This window comes from Callithrix jacchus, chromosome 13 (assembly GCF_049354715.1).
Source record: "Callithrix jacchus isolate 240 chromosome 13, calJac240_pri, whole genome shotgun sequence".
NCBI classification, from domain to species: domain Eukaryota; kingdom Metazoa; phylum Chordata; class Mammalia; order Primates; family Cebidae; genus Callithrix; species Callithrix jacchus.
Window position 1 is genome coordinate 52,187,072 of NC_133514.1, and position 23,721 is coordinate 52,210,792.

Genomic DNA, 23,721 nt, shown 5'->3' on the forward strand with positions numbered 1-23,721 from the left:
TTACTACAATTTAGCAAAATTGTCTACCTATAAGAAGACATTTACTTAGATCTAACTAGTAATATTGGAAACCACTTCTTAAATGAGTCAACATCAATGCCCACTTGCCTAGCATGGTCCTAATCCTTATCCAGCCGTGAATGGGTATGAAAAGATGTCTGCATTGAGAAAAGCCGGGTAGCCATGCAGGCAGGTTCCTCCCTAAGAACTCTGGCAATGTCTCCATCTCCTTAGGGCAATGTTCCAACTCGGGAGAGCATCCACATGTACTATCAGAACCACATCATGAACCTTTCCAGAGAGTCGGGGCTGGACACTATTGACGAGCATCCCGGAGCTGCTTCAGGTGCACAGACAGCCCACAGGATGGATAGTTTAGATTCACATGACAGTATCTCCAGGTATTTCATGTTCTAACAATGGGTTTACTTTTGACAAAGGTAAATGAGGTGGATGTCATTAAATATAAGAAATGAATGTGTGAGGTGAAAGTTAATCAAAACCATGCATGGACCCCCATCCTCTTCCAGCTATCTCCATCTGTACAGCAAACTAAAAGGAATATTGTCCTTGTCTAGAAGGAACCAGATAAAAGCAGATATCAGTAAGACACTGTTAGCTATACCCATATGACCCAAAGAGAGATTTTCAAGCTGGAGGTAAGGAAGAATGATCCCTCCCAACCTCAGAGTGATTACTTGTGTCAAGGGCTACATCTTTAGTGCTTTTCAAAATAGCTTATTCACAAAATGTCTTCTACACTAGCGTCTTCTGCTTCTGTTTCTATCTTGATCTTTTCCTTCAGAAGTGTTACCTTAAGGTTTATAATAAAAATTCCCAAAAAGTATTCTGTTAGCTTCCATCTTCTCTGAGTTTACTATTGTATGCATTCACAACAGGATTGTCAGATGACACAGTACTAATGGATTCACCAGGGGCCAGCACAAAGCACTATACTGAGTTACCTCATTTTATCCTCTAAGAACCTACGAGATGCATGCTCTTGTTATCCCTGCTTTGGAAAGACGGAATTCAGTTACGGAGAGATTAAGAAACATACCCAAAGTCGCACAGCTAGGTTGTATATAAAAGTGGACTCACAATCCAAAATCACGTGGTTTAGCTCAGAACCCAAGTTCTCAATCACCCTAGTATGCTGTCTCTCATTGCCTCTTCCTGCACTGCAAAGGCCAACTTACTGCCTGTCCCAGAAAAGCCTCAGAATTCTTTGCATTACAGTGTTGTGGATAGATGCTGACAAGTGTACAGAGCTAGATTCTAAGTTAAGCAGAAGACCCTGTCTTATCAGGAAAAATCAACTCGCTCAGAGTGAAGAGCTAGACCAAATGAATTACACCTTATAGCCACCTTCACAGGTAAAGAGTTGTGTCACTGAGAACATTCATGCTTCATTTTTTTTTTTTTCATTAAACATGTTGAAAATCAGCTATTCTGTGCCGAGCCCTGGGCTTGATTCTTGGACAGGCATCTAAAGATAAGAGTAGTCCCCTAAATGGTTTGAGCCTAGGAAGAACTGAGATAAGGCTATTACCTCCTAAAATGCTTGCCCTAGGGAATTCAGTAGAGATTGGTGTCTCTGAGTGCTGGTCAGAAACTCCTGGATAGTGTTAGAGTCACACTTTAGAGCAAGGCACTAATGACTCATGGAAGTAATTGTCCTTCACAAATGGGTATATTTCCAGATGAAATAGGAGAGGGAGCTGGGACCATTTTATTGATACCAAACCCAAAATAGACAACTGATTGTTAGAATTATAAACCAGGCCGGGCGCAGTGGCTCACGCTTGTAATCCCAGCACTTTGGGAGGCCGAGGCGGGCAGATCACGAGGTCAAGAGATCAAGACCATCCTGGCCAACGTAGTGAAACCCCATCTCTACTAAAATATAAAATATGGTGGTGTGCGCCTGTAGTCCCAGCTACTTGGGAGGCTGAGGCAGGAGGATTGCTTGAACCCGGAGGCAGAGGTTGCAGTGAGCCAAGACTGTGCCACGCCACTGCACTCCAGCCTGGCACCTGGCAACAGAGCTAGGCTCTATCTCAAAGAAAAAAGGAATTATAAACCAAGTGAGGAGATGTGGATAAAAAAAGTTTTACTCTATAGTGCTATTTAACTGTTGCTGCATTCCTATATTTGAGCCTCTCTAATTATGCCTATTATTTTGCTACCCAATAAATATTATTGATGCAGATCCATATTTACTTATATGAAAAGATCTTTGTGATATATATACACAGTAAAATTTGTACATATATGTAGTAAAAATTCAAATTTTAAAATAAGATGTATGCTAAGCCCAATTTAAAATATATATATATTCATGACTACATTAAATTAGAAGTAATATTTGTAGAGATTACACAGTGCATAAATATAGTCCTTTTGAGGGATGATAAAAGAGACTATATTTTTCCTTTAATTTGTCAATACTCTTTGCTTATTTATGAGTTCCAAAGACACAGATATTTCATCTATTACTGTACATTTTTGTGAAAAGAAGAAACATTAAGTACAGAAACTCTTTATGATTTCAAAGTCAAATGTTTGTTTCCTAATTGAGATTCTGTTTAAAGTTTTAATTCATAGAATAAAATAATTTATTATTACAAAAATGTGTCATGATAATAAAACTTTATTTTTCAGTGTCTTTCTACCCAAGAATATGCATGCTTTTCAATTATTAATTTCTGAAACCATTAGTAAAATCAAAAGTTACAGAGAGAAACTTTAATATCGTATCCTTCCATTGGTGAGTGTTACCAGAGCCTCATTGTGTCTTCCTAAGAACTTGCCACAATCAATGTTTTCAAAGGGGAGCTTCTTTCTCTTCGGCAGATTCCATTTAGACAAAAGATCATTCTTTATTGTGAATTTAATTTCTATTTTTTGAAAACTATTATAACCATTCTATTTAGAAGCTTTTAGATATATTAAATTCATTCTTATTGCAACAATTCTCTCCCTACCAATAGATCAATGTATTTAAACTGACTCATTCTCTCTTTAATTCAATGCATTTAATTCATTTTAATGCTAAAACTTCAAATCTGTGTCTAGCCCATCTTACCTAAGCTCTTACATAGTCCCTTCATTCTACAGGGACCCTGCATGGGTAAGTCTGTGAAAGCCGACAGGTTTGTGCAGCAGGGTGGGCGAGAGCCAAGATTTGTCCGAATGTAGTGAGCACTCAAGATACTGACTGGTGCTGCTTCCTAGTTACAGGGTGAATGAAGGGAAATTGGAGAATCTAAAAGTTTCTAAATCTATCCACTTTAGGAATTATTAGTGATCAAACAACCATTTTTCAAAAAGTAAGAGAATGATAGGATGAAAGGAATGCTGAGACTCTCTACACATACATGTCCCAAATGATGTTTCTTTTATTCATTCATTTATTTTTACATAACATTTACATGTATCCCACTCCTCTCAGCTTTGGACTGTGCTGCTCTGTATATATCCAATACAGACTGGATCTAATTTAAACTGTATCTTTATTACTTCTAAATTCTAAAATAAAAGACAGCCCTAGTGAACTTAAACAAAAGTTATGACCATATTCAACTGGGATCATTTCTTCCTGTGCAGTGAAACTATGATCATATACATGTGTAGCATCGAGTTTGACTATTGCACCTTTGCATCTTTCTTCAAGAAAATATGCTGCCCCATCATGTGATTTGTAGAAATTTTCAAATGCCTTTTTTTAACCTCCCTTCTTACTTCATTTTATATTACAGAGATTTTTTTGAATCTCCCAGTGTGGCAAGTGAAATGGGTAATGAATAGAATAGCCTTTCTTCATTAATTTGTGATGACACTAACAGTAATTAATGACATTTTTTTAATGAATGTCTTTTGAAATTTCATGAAGCCATACAGTCTCCCACAGGGAAAAATCATACATAGATACAAATTCTTTTTCATACAATCTCAAGGGTTTTGCAGGCCTCCTGAATATCACACATAAGCCTGGCTTGAAAAAAGCTGCTCTAGAAGCAAACTCTGAATCAGTGGCCTCAGAGAATATTTGAAGGTGAATTGAAAATAAATTTTTCATAAAATAAACATAGGTGAATCCCATCTTTATGTCTTTTAACTGCATAATAATGGACAATATGCCCCATTAAGAAATTAAATATTATAAATCACAAGGAGGAAAAAAACTGGTTAAAATAAAGTCAAATAACTGCCTTTAAATCTGACCTCAGATTGCAGATGAGGAAACCATATTCATGATGAAAACTTGTGAGTTAGGAGGTAAATTCATCGATCGCTTTTTGGCAAAGATTGTCAAAATATCCTCCCAATTTAAAAATGATCACTCAATAAATACAATGACTAGTAGGAAACTGGCACCTTTAGAGTTAGGTTTCAATGTATTTTTATTTTATTTTTCAGCTGAAAGAAAGGGGAGACAGAATAGGGCCTGTCTTGTTGCTGGTAAAGGAGTTACCATACTTGCCCTTTTTTGCAGTGAGCCATATTCCTAGGTTCTCTGCTTTAGAAACTTTCAAATCTCCAAATAATCATTTGTCTACACTGGAGTCTCCAGGAAGCCATGCTGATTGTTGGAAAGGTAGTAACCCTCCCTAGAAGAGGTCCTGCAGTGGAAGTCATTGGGAAGAGTCTGGTGGCCACGTGGTTGCCACTCCCCAGTGAGGCTGCACTCACCTGGTGTGGCCAGTGCCCTTCATGGCCCCTGCTCTGAGGCCAGTGGCATGAATTTTGCCTTTCAGCAGACTGTAGATGGGGTCTGGGTAGGAACCTAGCAAGTGGATTTGTAGTCCCTTTGACTTAGAAGAACAGTCACAGTTTCTTTCAAATGGTATGTAAAATGGCAAACATTTTTTTAATGGCTGCTTTATATAACCAGATAACATTACCTTCCTAGAAAATATATTAGCTTAAATTGCTACAGAAAACATTAGTTAACATTCTCAGGGGCATTCCCAGATAGGAAGGAGGCAGTTATTATCTTAAATCTGTCCCCTGAGGGTTGCCCTGTCTTCCTCAGGGGAGTAATGGCAGCCATACCCTCGGGCCTGCTGTCTGGGCCTATTTTAATACATTTCCTCCCCTTCCTTTTCGCTTTTAGATTGTCCTGGATTGGGTGACTTATTAGTTGCCCTACAGGAAACCCATTGTGTGGGATGGTGTAGTTTCTGAGAACTCCACCCTAGAGTTAACAAGATAAACAGGGATTTTGAATTAGAACCTTCCGTTCCCATGAAGAAAACTTGAACAAAGTTTCAGGAGACTGCCCAGGCTGTGAGGTTGCATCCCTGCAAATATTAAATGAAATACAGAAGTGTGAAATCTCTTCATCTCAGAAACATAAAATTGGGGCCCCAGAAAGGTGCACAGATTCATCTAAAACCCAACAGCCAATTGTGTCAGAAAGTCAGCATCCCAGCCCTCACTTTGTTCATCCAATGCTTTTCTCATTTGTCTTGTTATTGTCTCCTCATTTTGTCCAGAACATGGTGACATGGTGACATCTAAAGGAGTTAGGGGAAAAGAAACAGCCTCCATCTCCTTCTAGAGAATAATTTGGTCACTCAAGGCTCATTGCCCTCACTGCCTTCCCCGTCTTGGCTACATAGCTGTGACATGGACAGCAGCACAGCCGGCCCCACTGGAGCAGTTAGGTCTTGTGCTCCGGCATATGGGATAAAAAACTTTTTAACAGGTTCCATGAGAGAATAACTCAAATTCCCTCCTCCCGGGCTTGCAGTGGTCATTGCATCCTGAATGCCTTCTGCCTCTGCCCCAGGATCCTTGGCTGACAGTGTATGGTTGTGCAGGCCAGGCACCTAGTATTCTCCTAGTGAGTTCACTTGATGACAGTGCTCAGCTTAGCAGGTTCAGCCTGGAAATCAGGTATTCTGGATCTCTAAGGGTCTGTTTCTGTTCCCTGGGTCAGCCAGTCCATCAGCACTCAAGTTGGAAGATAAAGTATTCCAGTTGCCTTCTGTAGAGGATCTTTGGGCTGTTGGTCCCTCTTTGGGGTTGAATCATGTGCGGAAAGTGAAACTCTGCCTGGTTCACACCTGTGTGCTTCCTCTCATGGGGCATCCTCCCCAGAAGCATCCTAGGCTTAAATCTGCCATCCTCCCTCCCCACTCACTGCTCCGTTGGGTACCAGGAGATGAGGATTTTAGGCAGTGGGTTCTCTCCACCGTGGCATCCACCAAGCCCTAAAACGTGATGCAGAAGAAAAATTAGGCACAATGAAAAGTTAACAGACAAAATGACCCTACCATTGCTCAAGCTCCTTTGTTCTTTTCTTTACAGCCTTTTATTTTATTTCTGATGTTGGTTTATATCCATGGCATATTAAACCAGCATCCCTACTACATGCAAAGCATCTCGTTTGGCTTAACTGAATATCACTCCAAAAATGGGGTGCAAAATTCAGTTTGTTGTCATTCCTGAGTTTCCCCTCTCTAATTCTGAAGACTGTGTTAAAAAGAAAAAACAAAGATTGAAATATTTTATATAAATTCTACATGAGCAGTTATTTCTGCTTAAGCAAATTGGTTAATCAATGCTCGCAACTCAGGACTGCAAGCTCCAAATAAAGCATATTTCCTTTCATTTAAAAAAACCCTCTGTTATGAAGTTTAATTATATAAATTCTACTTTGTGAGAAAAATATTGGGGCTTGTTATTCTTCTATTTCTTAATCCCACCCAGAGAGCACCATTTTGTAATGTGTCACTAGCCAATATGTTTTTACAATCCAGTACTCTTGTGTTTTAAGGTCCTGCACACAGGTCCTTCCCTATTCCCGAGCCCCGCTGCGGTGGCCGTCCTTGTCGGTGGTGTTGGTGTCATGTGTGGTTTGCTGCATGGCAGTGTGTTGGTCAGTTGATCCATGTGTAACCTGATGTACCACTTGGTGTTTTAACACTGTGTTTCTGTAACTGTTTGCGCTGCTAGCTGCTACACTGAAGCAACCATGCTGTTCTCAAGGCAGTCCACCCTTGATGATTTAGATGGACAAGAAATTCCTAAAACAAGCGAGCGCGCTCGGCCTAGGCTCCGTAAAATGCTCAGCATGGATATGTCCTCCTCTTCAGCTGACAGTGGCAGTTTAGCATCAAGGTGCTTAACTTGTGCATGCTTTGTTCTGTCATTTTAATCACCTCTTCCCCCGTTTATATCACTGCAAATATAAGTTCTGGTTACATATGTTTTTATTTCATTTTTATTTTAAGAAACTGCATGACTAACAAAAGCATAACCACTGCCCTCTCTGAGATGTAATTGTACTCAAGACAGCGTTATATTAAACTAACAGCTCTTTAGTTTTTGACTGTTAGGAGTGTTTTTTTTAACTCCTTATCATAAACATTCTCCTCCATTTTTTCAGTATTTCACACTTTCCATTTTCAGAGACATAAGCATGTTTCCTTTATAATTTAGAGCTTCTGTGGACACCATTCAAAGGAGGAAATCTGTTAGCAAAGGTAGAAAACTTTTACTCATGATTTAATCAAAAGATGCATGCAGTAGGAAGAACCTAAAAATGTGTCATAGGTAGTCATTGTAGTGAATATTGAATAAGTCTACATGTTATATGCCTAACTGACCTGAAAGTCAGAATATAGTTTACCACTGGTTTTTAACAAGAATATTATGCAGCACAATGCATCACCTTTGTAGCCAATAACTTGTATTTTGGGGAAAAAAAATTACTGTGGCTTAAGTTCTCTCAAATCCCACCCCAAAACAGGATTCATGTAGAAATCAAATTATTTGCGTACATCCCAAACGCTCTTTTTGAATTGCCTTAGGATGGTCATAGAAGTCAGCAGCTACACTGTGCTTCTCCTGACGTGAAAACAGCTCAATCCAAACTGAGTTTTGTATTGTCTGCTCACAGTGGCAAGTCAGAGGGCACCTTCTTTTCACTGACAGCTGTATATCTCAATGCAGCCCTGCAGTACGCTGGCATCTGGCATTGATGGGAATGCCTTGCCATTTGGCAGGTCCTCTGGCAGGCACATGCCTGCCATACCAATCCATTTTCTTGACCTCTGAAGGTACCCTCAGCTCCTTGGTGCCACAGGACATCCAAACGAGAGGGAGAGTGCTTAGGATTGATTAGTCTTACTGGTCATGAGATCTGTTGTGGGATTGGCTCCAGTAGTCTGGAAGTTCCCTGGGCAATGAGTTAATTGCATGGCCATCCTAGGAGGGATATCTAATTGAGGTAAGTCTTAGCAAAAATCTGGTTTGGCCTGGCATTTTGACAGCCCCTCTATGATGTGCGTACTCGAGGGCACAGCCCTGGGGATTCTGAACACCTGAGTGGGCATCAAAAGCTCATGCCAATCTGGTTCTTCAGTTACAGGATGCTGAGAACAGCTCTGCCAAGGTTCATTCATTCATTCACTCACCTACATGTCTACACTGGCATCTGTGACAAGAAATATGGGTACAGTCTATGCATTTGAGAATCTCAGTGTTTATGGAACATAGGTGGTCACACATGCCGTTCAGATCACAGTGCATACTTCAGAGTCTAACACATCCACCTCCCACATCCTCCAGATTCCCAGTCTTCAGGTGGGCTTTGCCTCTCTCCCCTCCATGTGTCCGAGGTAGAGCAAGGCCTGAATGTCACCAGGTGCCCTCTTGTCATGGCCAACCTTGTCTGCATGGACCTGACAGGGAAAGCTAAAAGAATAAAGGAACAAAAGGAGATGAAGGATGTGAGAGAAAAGAACAGAATGCCAAACATGGGGAGTGAGGATGAGAGTAGAGAAGCTTCTGGAAAAGGAGCACTCGAAGAGGAACTGGTAGAAGGAAATAAGTAAAGCTGTCAGGAGGAGAGAACAGAAGTGCACCCTCGGGTGGAGTGGGCAGCGCGAAGGGACAAGGGTCTAGGAGAGCTCACACGGGGAGAGTGGCTGGAGTCCCATGGGAAGGGAAGCCCTGGGCGCAGTACAGGGATCTGGACCAGGGTGGATATTCCGCAGACATTATGCACAGAAATGCACAAAAGGCAAAGGATGGAAAAGCAGGGAGGAGGAACAAATGTGAAAGAAGGGTGGCATTTTTATCAAGCACACAGCTGTTCAGTGCAGTCAATATTTAATCATTCCTGTTCCTCACTTATGGTCTGGGCAGGTCTGTTGTGTAGGATGGAGGGTAGAATAGCTATTTGCTAAGACCTAGCCTCAGTCAAAACCTTCAGAGCATCTCCTCTCCAGAGATACTCCTTGAAGCAGACGGAGCAGTGGGTAAGTTCTGCTGTGTTGATAGGGAAACAGACTTTGGAACCCGAGACTGTGAATTGATACTCAACACTTGTTACGGGGGCGGGTTTTGCTCTTTGAGAGCCACTTGGCTGGCTCTGGTTCTAAACTGTGTGTGTGCACTGTCAACATTTGCACTGGGGAGGCTGCTGTTTGCAATGTCTGGAGAACAGAAGTGATTATTCTAAAAGAACAAAGCAGATGGAATGCAAGAAAAACAATGGGGCATTTCCTTAGAAGTGCTGATGAGGTCTCTCAGGCATAGGAAAGAGCCCCAGGAGTGTGGATGCTAAGACATGGGCTCTGTGCCCACCCTTTCTCCTGACAGTGAGCCCACGCAGTGCACCATGCTGTACTCACGCCAGGGGACTACTGAGACCATCGAGGAGGTGGAGGCTGAGCAGGAGGAGGAGGCAGGGAGCACGGTGCCTGAGTCCCGGGAGGCCAAGGAGTTTGAGGCTGCCGGGTTCAATGTGGGAGCCATGGGTGCCGAGGAGGTCAGCCTCACCCCAGAGGAAGAGCTGACACAGTTCTCTACCCTGGACGGGGATGTGGAGGCTCCTCCCTCCTACAGCAAGGCTGTGAGCTTCGAGCACCTGTCCTTCGGCTCACAGGACGACTCTACAGGCAAGAACCACATGGCAGTCAGCCCTGACGACAGCCGCACTGATAAGCTGGGGTCCAGCATCTTACCTCCCCTGACCCACGAGCTGACGGCCAGCGAGCTGCTGCTGAACAAGTAAGGGTCCAGTGAGCAGATCAGACATGTATTCTGAAATCACCACTTAAACATATGCTTCAATTCTGTATACAGAAAAATTCATATATAGAAAAAAGTTCACCTAGCCGCTTAGAGCAAATAGACAATTCCAGGACTTCCTGCACTACAAGTACAAAGCACATTTCAGTCCTCCCATGACTGGTTCTAGAACCAGCAAAACCTGTCAGTAGAGCCTTGTATTGACGTTTTTCTATAATAAAGTCTGATATCAGGTTGTCTCTGAAGGAAAATTGGGAACATAGGAAGTGGGGGACATAGCAGGAAGGATGGTACTAAATGAAAATCAGTAATTTGAAGAAATTAAAGACAGATGTGGCCAGGCACGGAGGCTCATGCCTGTAACCCGAGCACTTTGGGAGGCCGAGGTGGGTGGATCACCTGAGGTCAGGAGTTCAAGACCACCCTGACCAACATGGTGAAACTCCCTCACTACTAAAAATACAAAAAAATTAGCTGGGCATGGTGGTGGGCATCTGTAATCCCAGGCAAGAGCATCACTTGAACCTGGGGGCAGAGGTTAGTGAGCCAAGGTCATGCCGTTGCACTCCAGCCTGGGCCACAAGAGCAAGACTTCATCTAAAAAACAAAAAGACATATTATCACATGGTTGACTTTTAACAGGATGTTTCATGATGATGAGCTTGAAGAGTCAGAGAAATTCTACGTGGGGCAGCCTCGATTTCTGCTGCTCTTCTATGCCATGTACAACACTCTGGTTGCCCGCTCGGAAATGGTGTGCTACTTTGTGATCATCCTCAACCACATGGTCTCGGCCTCCATGATCACTCTCCTCCTTCCCATCCTCATCTTCCTCTGGGCCATGCTGTCCGTCCCCAGGCCCAGCCGCCGGTTCTGGATGATGGCCATCGTTTATACTGAGGTAGGCCTGGGCGCAGACTCCTGTGAATGGCTTCGGGCGGCTATGCAAGGGGAAGCATACGTTGTGTCCCTGTGCCCTCTCTCGAGATCAGCCTTCCCTCACCCTGGACACTTTCACATGGAACACACAGTTCCATAGACATTCTTAGGTACACAAATCATACAGTACCAGCAGTTACCTAGCACTCGCAATTCTAAAAATCTTTTCATACTTCACACCTCACACAAGGTGGGTGCTGCCATCATTCCCATTTAACAGATAAGGACACAGCATCAATGAGATTAAGTAAATGGCCCAAAGTTGCCCAGTTGGTGAGGGGTGGGGAGGCTTTTGAAGCCTAGTAGCCTTTCCTAAAATATTAACCACTGAGATGATAACAGGCTTCTGCAGAGCTGAGCACAGTGCCTGGCGCCACAGGGGGTTCAGGGAATGGACTGTGTTAAGTGATATTGTCCAGCACTTAGAACATAGTTTGAACACATCAACATACTTTTCATGGTTAAATGTAAAAGTAAATTTCCATACATTGCAACACAAAATTGTACAAGCACCCACTTAGCATCTGAAGGGTGGATGCCAGCCTGTTTACCTCACATGCGGTGTATGAGGTGCCTTCTCACTCTTCCGGTCCTGCTTTTCTGTCCTGCCCCGTTCAACATAGACAGGATCACAAATGCCCATGAAAACCATAAAGGAACTAAAAGAAAAGCTTGATATTCTCGGTGCCTGGAAGACTGTGGTGCTTTGTGTTCTCAGGTTTATGAAGAGACTGATTTTTTCCCCCTGACTTGTAAGGAAAAGTTTTTACTTTCAACAGTGCTGTAATTACTTCTTAAATGACAGTGCTCATCCTAGATGCACACTCAAAGCCTAGAAGTTTTGTAGGTTATAAGTAATTCAGTAGCAAAATTAAAACAAAGCTATGCACTAAACCATCTCAAAAGTGTTCGGTTTAAAGTATTGATAGCAAGCATCTTGTTTCCATAAGGAAAATAAAGGGTGTGAAGTCAAATACATATCTGTTGCTGAATTGGCGGGTCCAAGCTAGTCATTCCTAAACTTTACTTTCATTACATCACTTCAGGATGTAAATGACTCCCTGTTTAGGGAATGGGTACCAGTCTATAACAATGGGAGTACATTGATCAGATTCCTTTTCCTACCTAGGGCTGAAATCAGAGGAAGTACCAAGAATGTGGAAAAGGGAACAAGAGCTTCTTATATAGTTTTCACCTTAAAAATAAAATATTTCTGGCTGTAATCCCAGCACTTTAGGAAGCCAAGGCAGGAGGATTACTTGAGGCCAAGAGTTCAAGACAAGCCTGGGCAACATAGCGAGACCCCATTTCTATATCTGTAGTCCAAGCTACTCGGGAGGCAGAGGTGGGAGGATTGCTTTCACCCCGGAGTTTGAGGTTGCAGTGAGCTATGATTGTGCCACTGCACTCCACCATGGACAACAGATTGAGACCTCATCTCTAAAAACAGAAGTAAAATATTTTTATATAAGTTAAGTTGAGGCTCTCCCTTTTCTTGTCACATTGCACTGAGGACTGAAATAAGTGGGAAATTCTTGATGTTGATTTAGTCTATAATATAAACCACGTGCCAGAAACCAAGAACTCTGCTAGGCACAAGTATACAAAGATGAGTAGAAAGCAAGTAGTAGCGTCTGTTTTTCAATGGCTCCCAGACTAATGTGGCATGCAGATATGATGGAGGAAAGTGAAAACCGCATACATTATAATCATGTGATATGCTCCTATAGATTAAGAATTAAAGAAATATGGAAATTAGAAAGATGTTAATATGTTCTGCTCGGGTTTGCCCTAAATACCATATTTAATAGCTAAATAATTATATAAATGTCTAATTAAATCAGTATGAATGCCAACACCTCAAAAATAGAGGAATGACCAATCAAAGTGGTGACCTGAGGAGCCTGTCTGGCCTTGCTTCATTCACAGTGGAAGACACCATGACAGCCAGACACTGCTTCTGTTTTGAAGTCAGTAGTCTGCAAGAATGATAATGTTACTATTCCATACCATCAAAAGTGTGAAATGCAGGTTTCTTTCTTAATTTTGTATTGCTCTTTTCCATAGACAGGTATATCTATTCCTAAAAGAAGGAGTAATTTTTTTCAAACTCCTGTCATCTTTATGTAGGTGGCAATTGTAGTCAAGTATTTCTTCCAATTTGGGTTCTTTCCCTGGAATAAGACTGCGGAGCTGAACAAAGATAAACCGTACCACCCCCCGAACATCATAGGAGTGGAAAAGAAGGAAGGTTACGTTCTTTATGACCTCATCCAGCTCCTGGCTCTGTTCTTTCATCGATCAATTTTGAAGGTACAGCATGTTAACAGTTAATCAGTTCAAGTTGGAAGTTGGTCATCGCAGCCCCCGTAATATTCCTAGATAACCTGGACATCAGGATTGGTGATGGGGCTGAGGGGCCAGTGGGTGGCATCTGCTCATATGTTCTTTTAAAAAAAGAAAAAAATGAAGAAGAGAAAAAGGTTACATTCATTCAGTGGACATTTTTTCCAACACTTATGGTGCTCAATAATGGAACTTACAGTAAATCTGGGTGAATATTTACCCATGTTTCTAACTTAGGTTAAATGTGTAATGTTCCACTTTTGTGGAACATTGCTTGAATGATGTGTAATATCTTAATGCCAGATACACTAAATTCTGCCCCGGGTTTAAGCCAGAGCATCAAAGAGCCACAATGTCCATGGATCATATTGTCTCATCTCCATGCCAGGTTTTGCCTCCCTTCTTCTAGTAGAATTGTTTTCATTGGGTGGTTTCTTGTCATCAAACCATTAGCTGTTGGGGACAGACCATGTATTCAGTTGCCCAGTGAAGCCCAGAGCTGTGCTTCCTCCTGCTTGTTGCAGAGTAGGTCACTCATGGCCCTGCTGGAGGAAGGCCTTTACACAACATGGCCCGGCCTCAATCCAGGGACTCCTGTCCTTCTGAGTGACTTCGTGGGTCTTTCCTTCTCATATGCTGTGACTTATAAACTAAGCCTGTAAATATGCCATTTAATTCTAATAAATAGAAATTATTGCATAGCATAGATTTTATGTATGAATGTACTTCTTGTCACAATCTTACTTTCCATCTCTCATTTTAACCTCGTCTTCTCATATAAAATATTTTAAATTCCTTTTATCAAGGAATATCTTTCTTAGTTCCTAGAATTCTTTTTAGAACAAGGCTTGGTGTGAGTTAATACATATATGTACATATACATACAGGCACACATAGAAAAGTGGCAGTGTGTTTAACTTCTGCCCTAGCTCAGGGAGCTATATCAAACTCGGTTTCATCTGAGAGTGCTCTGGTCAGCCCCCTCACTCTGGTTTCCATCACTTTGCGAAGCACCCAAGCCCTCCATTTGGAGGCAGCCTTAGCTGGGTCATTGGGTTGTGGTGGGTTTTTGAAAGCTGTGTTATCTAAGGAAACCAGTTAGCCAAAATGGAATTTGCCTAAATTTTACAGTTCTTCTAATGGATATGTTAAGTACTTGAATTTATTTACTATACTGATTTTCGTTATGAATATATTAGTAAGTGTATTGGCCTTGCTTTTTTAGTCTCAGACATTCATTTTTTGTAAACTTCGGTATTTAACATTTAATGGTATAATTTTTCCCAAGTCAGAATTCTCTTGAAACCTTTGCCTTCTTTTGCATCATTTAAAATTATCATAACTCTTTAGGGCATTTTACTATTTTTTCATCAATGTTTAAATGGCTTAACTGCTACAATTTTATATTTTAAACATATAATACAATCTTTTTGTTTCATATTGATATTTTTACTTTTTTTGAAAAATTAAAATATATGAATGTATGTGAGATTTGAGGTAATGGCACTACGTTAAAATTTTAATTAAGGATATAAAAATCCTTTTTGGAATGATAGATCTTTTCTTAAGAGGACAAGCTACCCCATAGTTTTGAAAAAATCAATCTTTCATATAATGTTTCCATGAAAACCAACCAATTAAAACTGCAGAAGTTTCAACAGTGCTTGAAACCATCCTATTTAATATCAAATTGCTGTATATTTGATAAATAATTAGAAGAATTAGCAAACAAGAAAATATGCTACTGAGAAAGTTGCAAAAAAAATTAAATATATGAATGTTGGCAAAAGAGGAAACAACTCTTAAAATAATTGGAAAGAAATCCATATAATATGAAAAATCCCATTATGAAAAGCTAAAATGTTTGTTATGTTTATAAGAATACATTCATTGAATATGTTTAAGAATAACACATTTACAAATAAATAAGAAACATCTGTTCATTGAGTGATCGGTGGACTGATCATTCTCGGAGTTGGTTTTGACCAACTGATTTCTGATAAATTGGCCTGGAGCTCTTGTCCTTTACATATGAGTCAGAGGGAGGACCAGGCAATGTCTTGGGGAGCAAATGCATGGCCAGACAAAGAGCTCAAGGGAGAGCTTTGTCCGACAGCAGCAAGGTCATAAGGGTGACTTTCTGTCTAATAAGTCAAGTCACTGTATCTTTCATCCTGAGTCCTTCTGCCAAAAGTTAGCTGATAAAATTTTAATTATCAGCTAAAATCTTATTGTCTACACTCACCCATCTGTCCCCTACTGGGATCCTCATAAAGCCCTAGACAAGCTTTCTTTTCTTGTGTGTTAGTCTGTTTTCATGCTGCTGATAAAGACACACCTGAGACTGGACAATTTAAAAAAAGAGGTTTAATGGACTTACAGGTCCACATGGCTGGGGAAGCCTCACAATCATGGCAGAAGGCAAGGAGAAGCAAGTCACATCTTATGTGGACGGCAGCAGGCAAAGAGAGGAGGGCTTGTTCAGGGAAACTCCCTTTTTCATAACTATCAGATCTGTGAGACTCATTCACTATCACTAGACTAGCATGGGAAAGACCTGCTCCCATGATTCAGTTACCTCCCACAACACGTGGGAATTCAAGTTGAGATTTGGGTCGGGGCACAGTTAAACCATATCATCTTGTTTTTCTAATCTTGAAGGACAGCTTGTTGGATGAGATTTTGTAGGACAGAATACCAAGGGTTCCACCTGAAATAGTAGCCTCAATTGTCCCTGTCCCTGCTTCTCAGTGCCATGGCTTATGGGATGAAGATGACATGACTGAAAGTGGCATGGACAAGGAGGAATCAGATGATGAGCTTTCCCTCAGTCATGGCAGGAGGGACTCCTCCGATTCTCTCAAGTCCATCAACCTGGCAGCATCCGTGGAGTCAGTGCATGTGACCTTCCCAGAGCAGCAGACAGCTGTCCGGAGGAAGCGCTCCAGCACCAGCTCTGAGCCATCCCAGAGATCCAGCTTTTCTTCAAACAGATCCCAAAGAGGTATCTGTCAACACAATATGTCTAGGCTGTACTTAGCCCCCAGGTGGCCTTTTTTTTTCTGGTGCCTGTAGGTCTGGGGCAAGATGGTGTATTGGGTGCTATCAAGAGACAGACATTGTAATGTGAAAAGAAAGGGCTTTGAAATCAGAGAGACCTGAGTTCAAATCCTGCCTCAGCTGTGTAATCCCTCTACTCAAAATCTTCTTATCTCAGGACAAGTGTTTCAGACAATTGTGAAAAGTGGCTGGCACACTGCCTTGTCCCTAATAAATGCCAGACTCATGATTTTTTAATTTACATGCAAAAAATCTGCAGGGATTGTCCAGAGTGCTATCAATCACAATATATTTTTAAAGATATTTAGATGTAATTGATGAGAACTTTTAGCCATACTATGCAGTTATCTCTTAGTCTAGTAATTAATTTCTTCCTAAACAAGGAGTACGATCAGAAAGTAGACAGGTCTCACAGCTGCCCCTGTTGAAATCACTGAACTTTTGTATCTATGGGGCTCCTGTCTGAAGCTTTTGTAATTACGGGGCTCCTTTCTGAAGCTTTGTATTTACGGGGCTCCTGTCTGAAGCTTTCCATGCAGTGGTGTATAGTCATTTTCAGAGCCTGCTTTAGAGGCAGATACTGTCAGATTATGTCATATTCACTTTATAATTAGAGAAATTAGGGTATGAAAACAGACACGGGGCATCCTATCTGGAGCATCTGCATCCAAGATAGCACAATAAAAACCATCCTTCCAGTTTGTTTACTTCTGGAACAAAGATTGCATAACAATCCAGGAAAAGAGCCACCATACTGGGAGCAGAGTTGAGGGGACATCCCAAAGGGCTCAGTCATCTTTCATAAATGCATCCTTGCCTATTCATCCTCTCAAGCAGTCCTGAGCTATCCCTCCACCATGTGGGCTCTGGGGGCTGCTTCTGGGATATTCAGGTGAACAAACGCCAGGCTTCACCATACATTTTGTGATCTCTTTTTATTTCTAGGCAGCACAAGCACCCGAAACAGCAGTCAAAAAGGAAGCAGTGTTTTGAGTATTAAGCAAAAAAGCAAAAGGGAACTTTATATGGAAAAGCTTCAAGAACATTTAATCAAAGCAAAAGCCTTTACCATAAAGAAGTGAGTCCATGAGAACATCTGGCTTGTGTGCTTTATTTTAGGGTTTTGGGCTTTATTATTTCTTGTGAACCAGGGGCAAAGAGCAGAGGAGTAACTTCTCATGTCACAAACATTATGTGCATAAGGCAGAATGCAATTAACCCTTTCTGTCTTGTTTTTAAAAATCATTTTTCCGTAAGTGTGATTCATTTTATATCCATTTATGTACATGCATTTCCTATTTGAACAGAGCAAATAGGTCACTTCAATGCTTCATGGATGGTATTCTTAGGCATTATGGGGAAGTCCAGCCAGACTGAGAGGAATACAGTGTCAAAGCTGGAAGGGCCTTAGAGCTGCACTCTTATCCTGAGAAGGGGATGGAAGTGCAATGTGGAGAAATGCTTTGTCCAGGGTCATATGCCTGTTTCCAGGCAAACTGCACAGGTCCCTCCACCTGCTGGGGACAGAAGTGGTGCATGGGACTGGGAATGCAGCGGGAGTAAAGCCCTGAACAGAAGCTCTAACGGCAGGAGAGCCAGCTGCACATGAACATGGCGTTGAATTGAAGGCAGGTTTCAGAGCAAAGATAGGGCAAAGGCTAGACAGACGAGCAAGAGCCAGCAGGACACAGCACTTAGGCACAGATAAAAGGTCAGGGCAGTATGTGGGAGCCAGGATGGACACAAACCGTAAAACAGGAGGAGCAGAGGCGTCGCACATTCAAACACACATGGACCAAGCACTCCAGGTCTGAGCACCCTCCCTCATACATTCCCTCATTTAGTTCCCACCTTGGTCCTAGGCCTCAGGTCTTGTTATCACTCCAGTTTTACAGATGACGAAACTAATCACAGAGAGTTACATAACGTGCTCATGGGTCTTGCAGGCGGTGAGCAATTGAATCAGGCTACAAACCCAGCACCTTGCTCCCAGGGCATCATACCATTCTATTATGCTTCAAGCAAGAGGAGAGGCTTGTGGTGCCATCAGCAGAGAGGCTTCAGTACCTATTTTGGCAGTAAATGTGTATACACGCTCCATTAGAGCAGGGGCCGCCCCCAGCAGAACTATCCTGAGGCTGAGAGAGGATGGTGGGACCTGGCTGGAAAGGGGAATGCAGAGGAATGGCGTGATGGCAGTGTCTGTTCATTTCTGCCATCCTGCCCCTCCTAAAACAAGCGGGTTGGTGGGGGTTTCCATTTTGCAGGACGCTGCAGATCTATGTGCCCATCAAACAGTTCTTTTACAACCTCATCCACCCGGACTACAGCGCCGTGACTGACGTGTATGTGCTCATGTTCCTGGCTGACACGGTGGACTTCATCATCATTGTCTTCGGCTTTTGGGCCTTTGGGGTAGGTTAGGGCAAAGGCCACAGCACCCACCCCACCGCACAGTGATGGTGCTCCCTCCCGTGAACTGCCTCTTGGGCATGAACTTGTTGTCTCTTCCCCAGAAACACTCAGCAGCTGCAGACATCACCTCTTCGCTGTCGGAGGACCAGGTCCCGGGGCCGTTTTTGGTGATGGTCCTCATTCAGTTTGGAACCATGGTGGTGGACCGAGCCCTCTACCTCAGGAAGACGGTACTGGGAAAGGTCATCTTCCAGGTCATTCTTGTGTTCGGAATTCACTTCTGGATGTTCTTCATCTTACCCGGCGTGACTGAGAGGTAAGTTCTTCAGAAGCTGGAGGCACCAGCCCACCTTTATGCAAATGTGTTTCCTGTGGTGACACTCACATGTATTGCACAGCAGAACTGCTGGCTGCAGGCAGAGCCTTGGCACAGCAGCACCACGACGGTAGGAAAGCTAAAGGTTTGGGTCCATAGTTAATGGGAATCCAAAGTGTGAACTGATTACTCAAAAACATTATAATTAGATTTTATCCATATTTGTAGAAATAAGACTTCTATAAATAAGAAAGGGGACAGCCTTAATGACCAGAGCAAACCTAGGGTCTTTATGCTGTGTTTCTCTCTACACCTTAGCAGAGGTGGAGGTAAGGTAGAATATGGTCTCTGGGGCATTTTTGAGAAGGAGAGAGGGCATAAGACGAAGTCATTCAAGAAATAGGTAAATAATTGGAGGCTACTTCCTGGACAGAAGAAAAGATAAAGGAAGAGCAATTAGGAGCAGTTGATAGAGTCTCCATATAGGAGACTGGTGGGGGTCAATTGCAGCAGGGTTTGAAAGCACCTAGCAGTGTTTCAGCTTATGGTGAGAGAAGCAGGTGGAGCCATCCTGCCGGATGCTGCTGCTGGTAATACAACTAGTGTCACTGACCCGGGCAGCCTGAAGCTGTCAGGAGAGGGCTGGTGAGATCCTTCAAAGCAGCTGCTGTGCTCCCCTCTATCACCTAGAGCCCTAAGGAAAGGCGTTGACCTTCAGTTCTGCAGTGTACCTGGCATCTCCAAGCTCTGCTTCCTCCCCTTCTTCTCCCCAGCCTCCAACCCAAAGTCTACTTCCTCCTTATTCTCTAGATCTCTGCAGTGTCTCCCACCCCACACCTCCAGGCAAAACAGTGCTTGAGACTGTTGGTGCTGATTGCATGAACAAATGATTCAGTCAGTCGGCAAAGAAAAACAAAGTGGAGTTTTATAAATGGGGAATATCAGCTCTATCCAATTATGAAAGAAAAGGCTCTGCAGAAGGTGAATGTGGCCTTGTCCATATGATGTAGTAGGAACAGGAATTTTTAATAAGCATATCTGATTTTATGTATGCAAGCAAACTGTAACTCTTCGTCACTGGCCTGGGGAGCCACGTACCTAATCCAGTGAAGCTGCCATCATCTGCTGTGACTCTGAAAACCTCTGGAACTGCACTCCCAAATTGTGACATGCTAGTTTTTTTTTTAATTACTTATTTATTGCTTTCAGGGACAAAATCTCACGCTGTCACCCAGGCTAGAATGCAGTGGTATGATCACAGCTCACTGCAATCTCAAACTCCTGGGCTCAAAAAATCCTCCTACCTCAGCCTCCAGGGCAGCTGGGGATACAGGTGCACACTACCACACTTGACTATTTTTCATTTTTTTTTCTTTTACTTTTGGTAGAGATGAGATCTTACTATGTTACCCAGACTGGTCTCAAATGCCTGGCCTCAAGCAATCTTCCTGCCTGGGCCTCCCAAACGGTGCCCGGGGAAGGGAGGGAAAAAGGGAGGAGAGAAGGGAGGGAGAAAGCGGAGGGAGGAAGAAAGGGAAGAGACAATTCCAAAATATGGCACCAAAAGAAATATGCTGCTTGTATCAAAACCTTTAAGTGTGGCTCTTAAGATTGAGGACAGAGAAGATTATAACAAACTCTTACCAAGGCAAAAGTTTTCCTTTTATTTTCTTTTTAAAATTTTCACTGACCATATTTAAGACATTTCCAGAATGCTGCATTTATCTAAAGTTTAAAGTGGTCCTACAGCTCATCATTCTTTAAAACTGTATTCTAAATTTTTTTTCTGGTGTGAAATTTAATTCTACTAAACTTTTTTCAAACTTGTGGTAGCAGTCATGAGCTGTACAACACTACATGTCTCTTCACTCTCTATTCACCTGGAGAAGAGACTACCATCTGTATTGTTGAGGAGATCATTAAAAATAAATAAAGGTTAGGTCATGGAGTTCTAGATTTGCAGAACTAGGAAGAATTGTCAATTAAAGACACTGATGTCTTGAGAAATGCTGGCTTGGGAAACAAACCCCATAACGTATAGACAGAACTGGAACCAAATCCAGGTGTTTGCAGAGTTTGTTAGTCCATTATCTATTTTTATAATGTATAGTAGAAAGGGATTGAGAGTCCACCTATTAGAATTCTTTCTTGTGCATGTTCCAAATTATGAATCCTCTTAAGTAAATATACATATGTGTTTATACATATGTTTATATAAAACATATATATCATGTATATAGTTTTTTTCTTACAGGAGTGTAATTTGGACCATGGTAGCTGCATCATCTACATAGTGAGAAAATGTTTATCAGTAAATTCACTTAACAATTTATTTTAATTATAGCTGAAACAATGGAATAGGACACACTGGAGGAACCATTCAAAGGAAATTGTTTTTATTATTGAATTTTTTTATCTCACTTTTTGCCTTTGAAGTGACCCACGATGTATAGACAATTCATTAGAATTGGATTTGAGTGACGAAGGAGAAATTCTGTTGCCTTGTTGTTGTTGTTTTAATTCGATACTGCTGTCCTTTTGTTTGAGAAGGGGATTTCATTTCTTCACTTTCTGCATTTTTACATTTCAGGAAATTCAGCCAGAACCTGGTTGCCCAGCTTTGGTACTTTGTGAAGTGCGTTTACTTTGGGTTGTCTGCTTACCAGATCCGTTGCGGCTACCCAACACGAGTCCTGGGGAACTTCCTCACCAAGAGCTACAATTATGTCAACCTCTTCTTATTCCAAGGGTAGGGAGACTGCATTGTCACAGTCACTTGTAGGGGGAAGAACAGCCATGGAAAGGCATTTTATTCCCATCTGGGAAGGACAGGGGAGAGGACAGATCCAGCAGTGTGAATCATTGCAGAACTCTTAAAATGTTGGCAAAACTCTTTCTGTGTTTAATTGCCACACGCCTCCTCAGCACCAGACGGAAGAGGTGTTGAGTGCCTTCAGATGCTGTGAAGCGCTGTGTGTGGAAGTGTTTCATGCAGTGCTAGCCCGGGACTGGGCCTGATGTTTCTTCCGAAGATGGGATTTATATTCACTTGACAGTGCTGAGGCAGCCTAGGGGAGAGTTTCTGAGTGGCAGTCCACACTGCTTTGAGGGCTCTGGGAGAACCCAGGTTCTCCAGGCTGAGAGAAGCTCTGTGGCCGTCAAGAGACAAGGAACATTCTTCAGAGACTGGAGGAGCCCAGCCCAACACCTTCTGAAAAAAACTGAACCACAGAGGCTGAGCCAAGACCATTACCCTGGTACTCCAGCAAGTCCTACGGCTGAGGACCCTCACACCCTGGCTCCCCACAACCCCTCCTCCCTCTGCCTCTATCCATTTGCCCTCATCTTTAACCTACCAGATGCACCGCCCCTACTAATTCATCCAACAGCAGAGGCACAGTCATTCAGCACCCCGTGGCCAACAGTCTTGTAATATGAACAAATAAATGTGAAAGAAGCTGAGTCACCTTCACACTTATTTAAAAGGGAGATCCCGGTTGGTTATGATCATGAGGGAAAAGGAAAACAATGAAAAAGATACAAATCCATAGATTAGACTTATAATGGAAAATTCTCCAGGGTCACCTGGAGAAGTAAGGAACTGCTTGATTTCCCAGATGAGCAGGGTGGTGGGACCACCCACAAATGTCTCTCTGACAAGATATGTTTCCTGCCAGGTTTCGCCTCGTGCCCTTTTTGACTGAGCTGAGGGCAGTGATGGACTGGGTGTGGACAGACACGACCTTGAGCCTGTCCAGCTGGATCTGTGTGGAGGATATCTATGCCCACATATTCATCCTGAAGTGCTGGCGTGAGTCGGAGAAGGTAAGAAGCCAGGAGGAGTGCCTTATTCCTGTTTGCTTCTCTTAGATACAGGCTGGTTATGAATGCCAAATGAATGAAGGCATGGCACAAAAACTGCCACAGCCTATAAATGTCCCAGCGATTTCCACCCATTAGGTTTGGGAATTTTAGACTTAATGCTGGCATATTCATCAATAGCATCCAGATGTTTTCTTCTTTTGGCAACTTTATATTATAGTGATTTTTTAATATTAATGGTATATTGCTTGATATATCCCAACAACTCTTAAACGGCTCATTTGGGAGCAGAGAGGAATGTGATGTTGCAGAGAAAAATGGGGTTGGTGGTGGCTTGGATTTATGCTTACTTCTGACTCACTCTTTGATGAGGGACGGATAGTTTAACCTCTTTGTGCAAAGAAAATTTAAGTGCAAATATCTGCTTATTCTGCTAGGCTTATTCTGTATGCGGGTCTTAGAACCTAGATGACAGGTTTAAATATGTCTAGATTACTATTATTTATCGGACTTTCAAAAGTTTAATATATGAAAGAAGAGTTTGTTGCATAAGAGCAATGGAAATACCCAACAAACATTAGCTGGGGTGGTATAAAATATCTTTCTTTCTCGTCTCAAAATACCCTCCTTGAAAAAGGCCGCTCTGTATGACTCCTGGTATGTTCTGAAGCTTTCCTGGGAATTTCAGCATTACAGTCATGGAGCCTGTTGTACTATGGTCTTCGTGTTTATGGGTTTGTGGAGTCAGGGAAATGGGCCTGGCAGTATACTTA

General features: G+C 42.3%; 1 protein-coding gene across 6 annotated transcripts in view; it reads left to right on the top strand.

Annotated features, from left to right (window-relative positions):
* PIEZO2 (piezo type mechanosensitive ion channel component 2) overlaps window positions 1–23,721 on the top strand; it is a 493,339-nt gene that overhangs the window by 444,509 nt on the left and 25,109 nt on the right. For 5 of the 6 annotated variants that reach the window (XM_003734614.7, XM_054243956.2, XM_054243959.2 and 2 more), the window contains 10 exons: window positions 235–401; window positions 9,619–10,029; window positions 10,693–10,951; window positions 13,120–13,302; window positions 16,087–16,339; window positions 17,341–17,473; window positions 18,663–18,810; window positions 18,912–19,126; window positions 21,717–21,875; window positions 22,804–22,951. In XM_003734614.7, the coding sequence (XP_003734662.3) occupies window positions 235–401; window positions 9,619–10,029; window positions 10,693–10,951; window positions 13,120–13,302; window positions 16,087–16,339; window positions 17,341–17,473; window positions 18,663–18,810; window positions 18,912–19,126; window positions 21,717–21,875; window positions 22,804–22,951 (2,076 nt within the window). Of the gene's footprint in view, window positions 1–234; window positions 402–6,966; window positions 7,132–9,618; window positions 10,030–10,692; window positions 10,952–13,119; window positions 13,303–16,086; window positions 16,340–17,340; window positions 17,474–18,662; window positions 18,811–18,911; window positions 19,127–21,716; window positions 21,876–22,803; window positions 22,952–23,721 lie in introns of all 6 variants that reach the window. The other variant, XM_054243960.2, reaches the window with a different exon arrangement.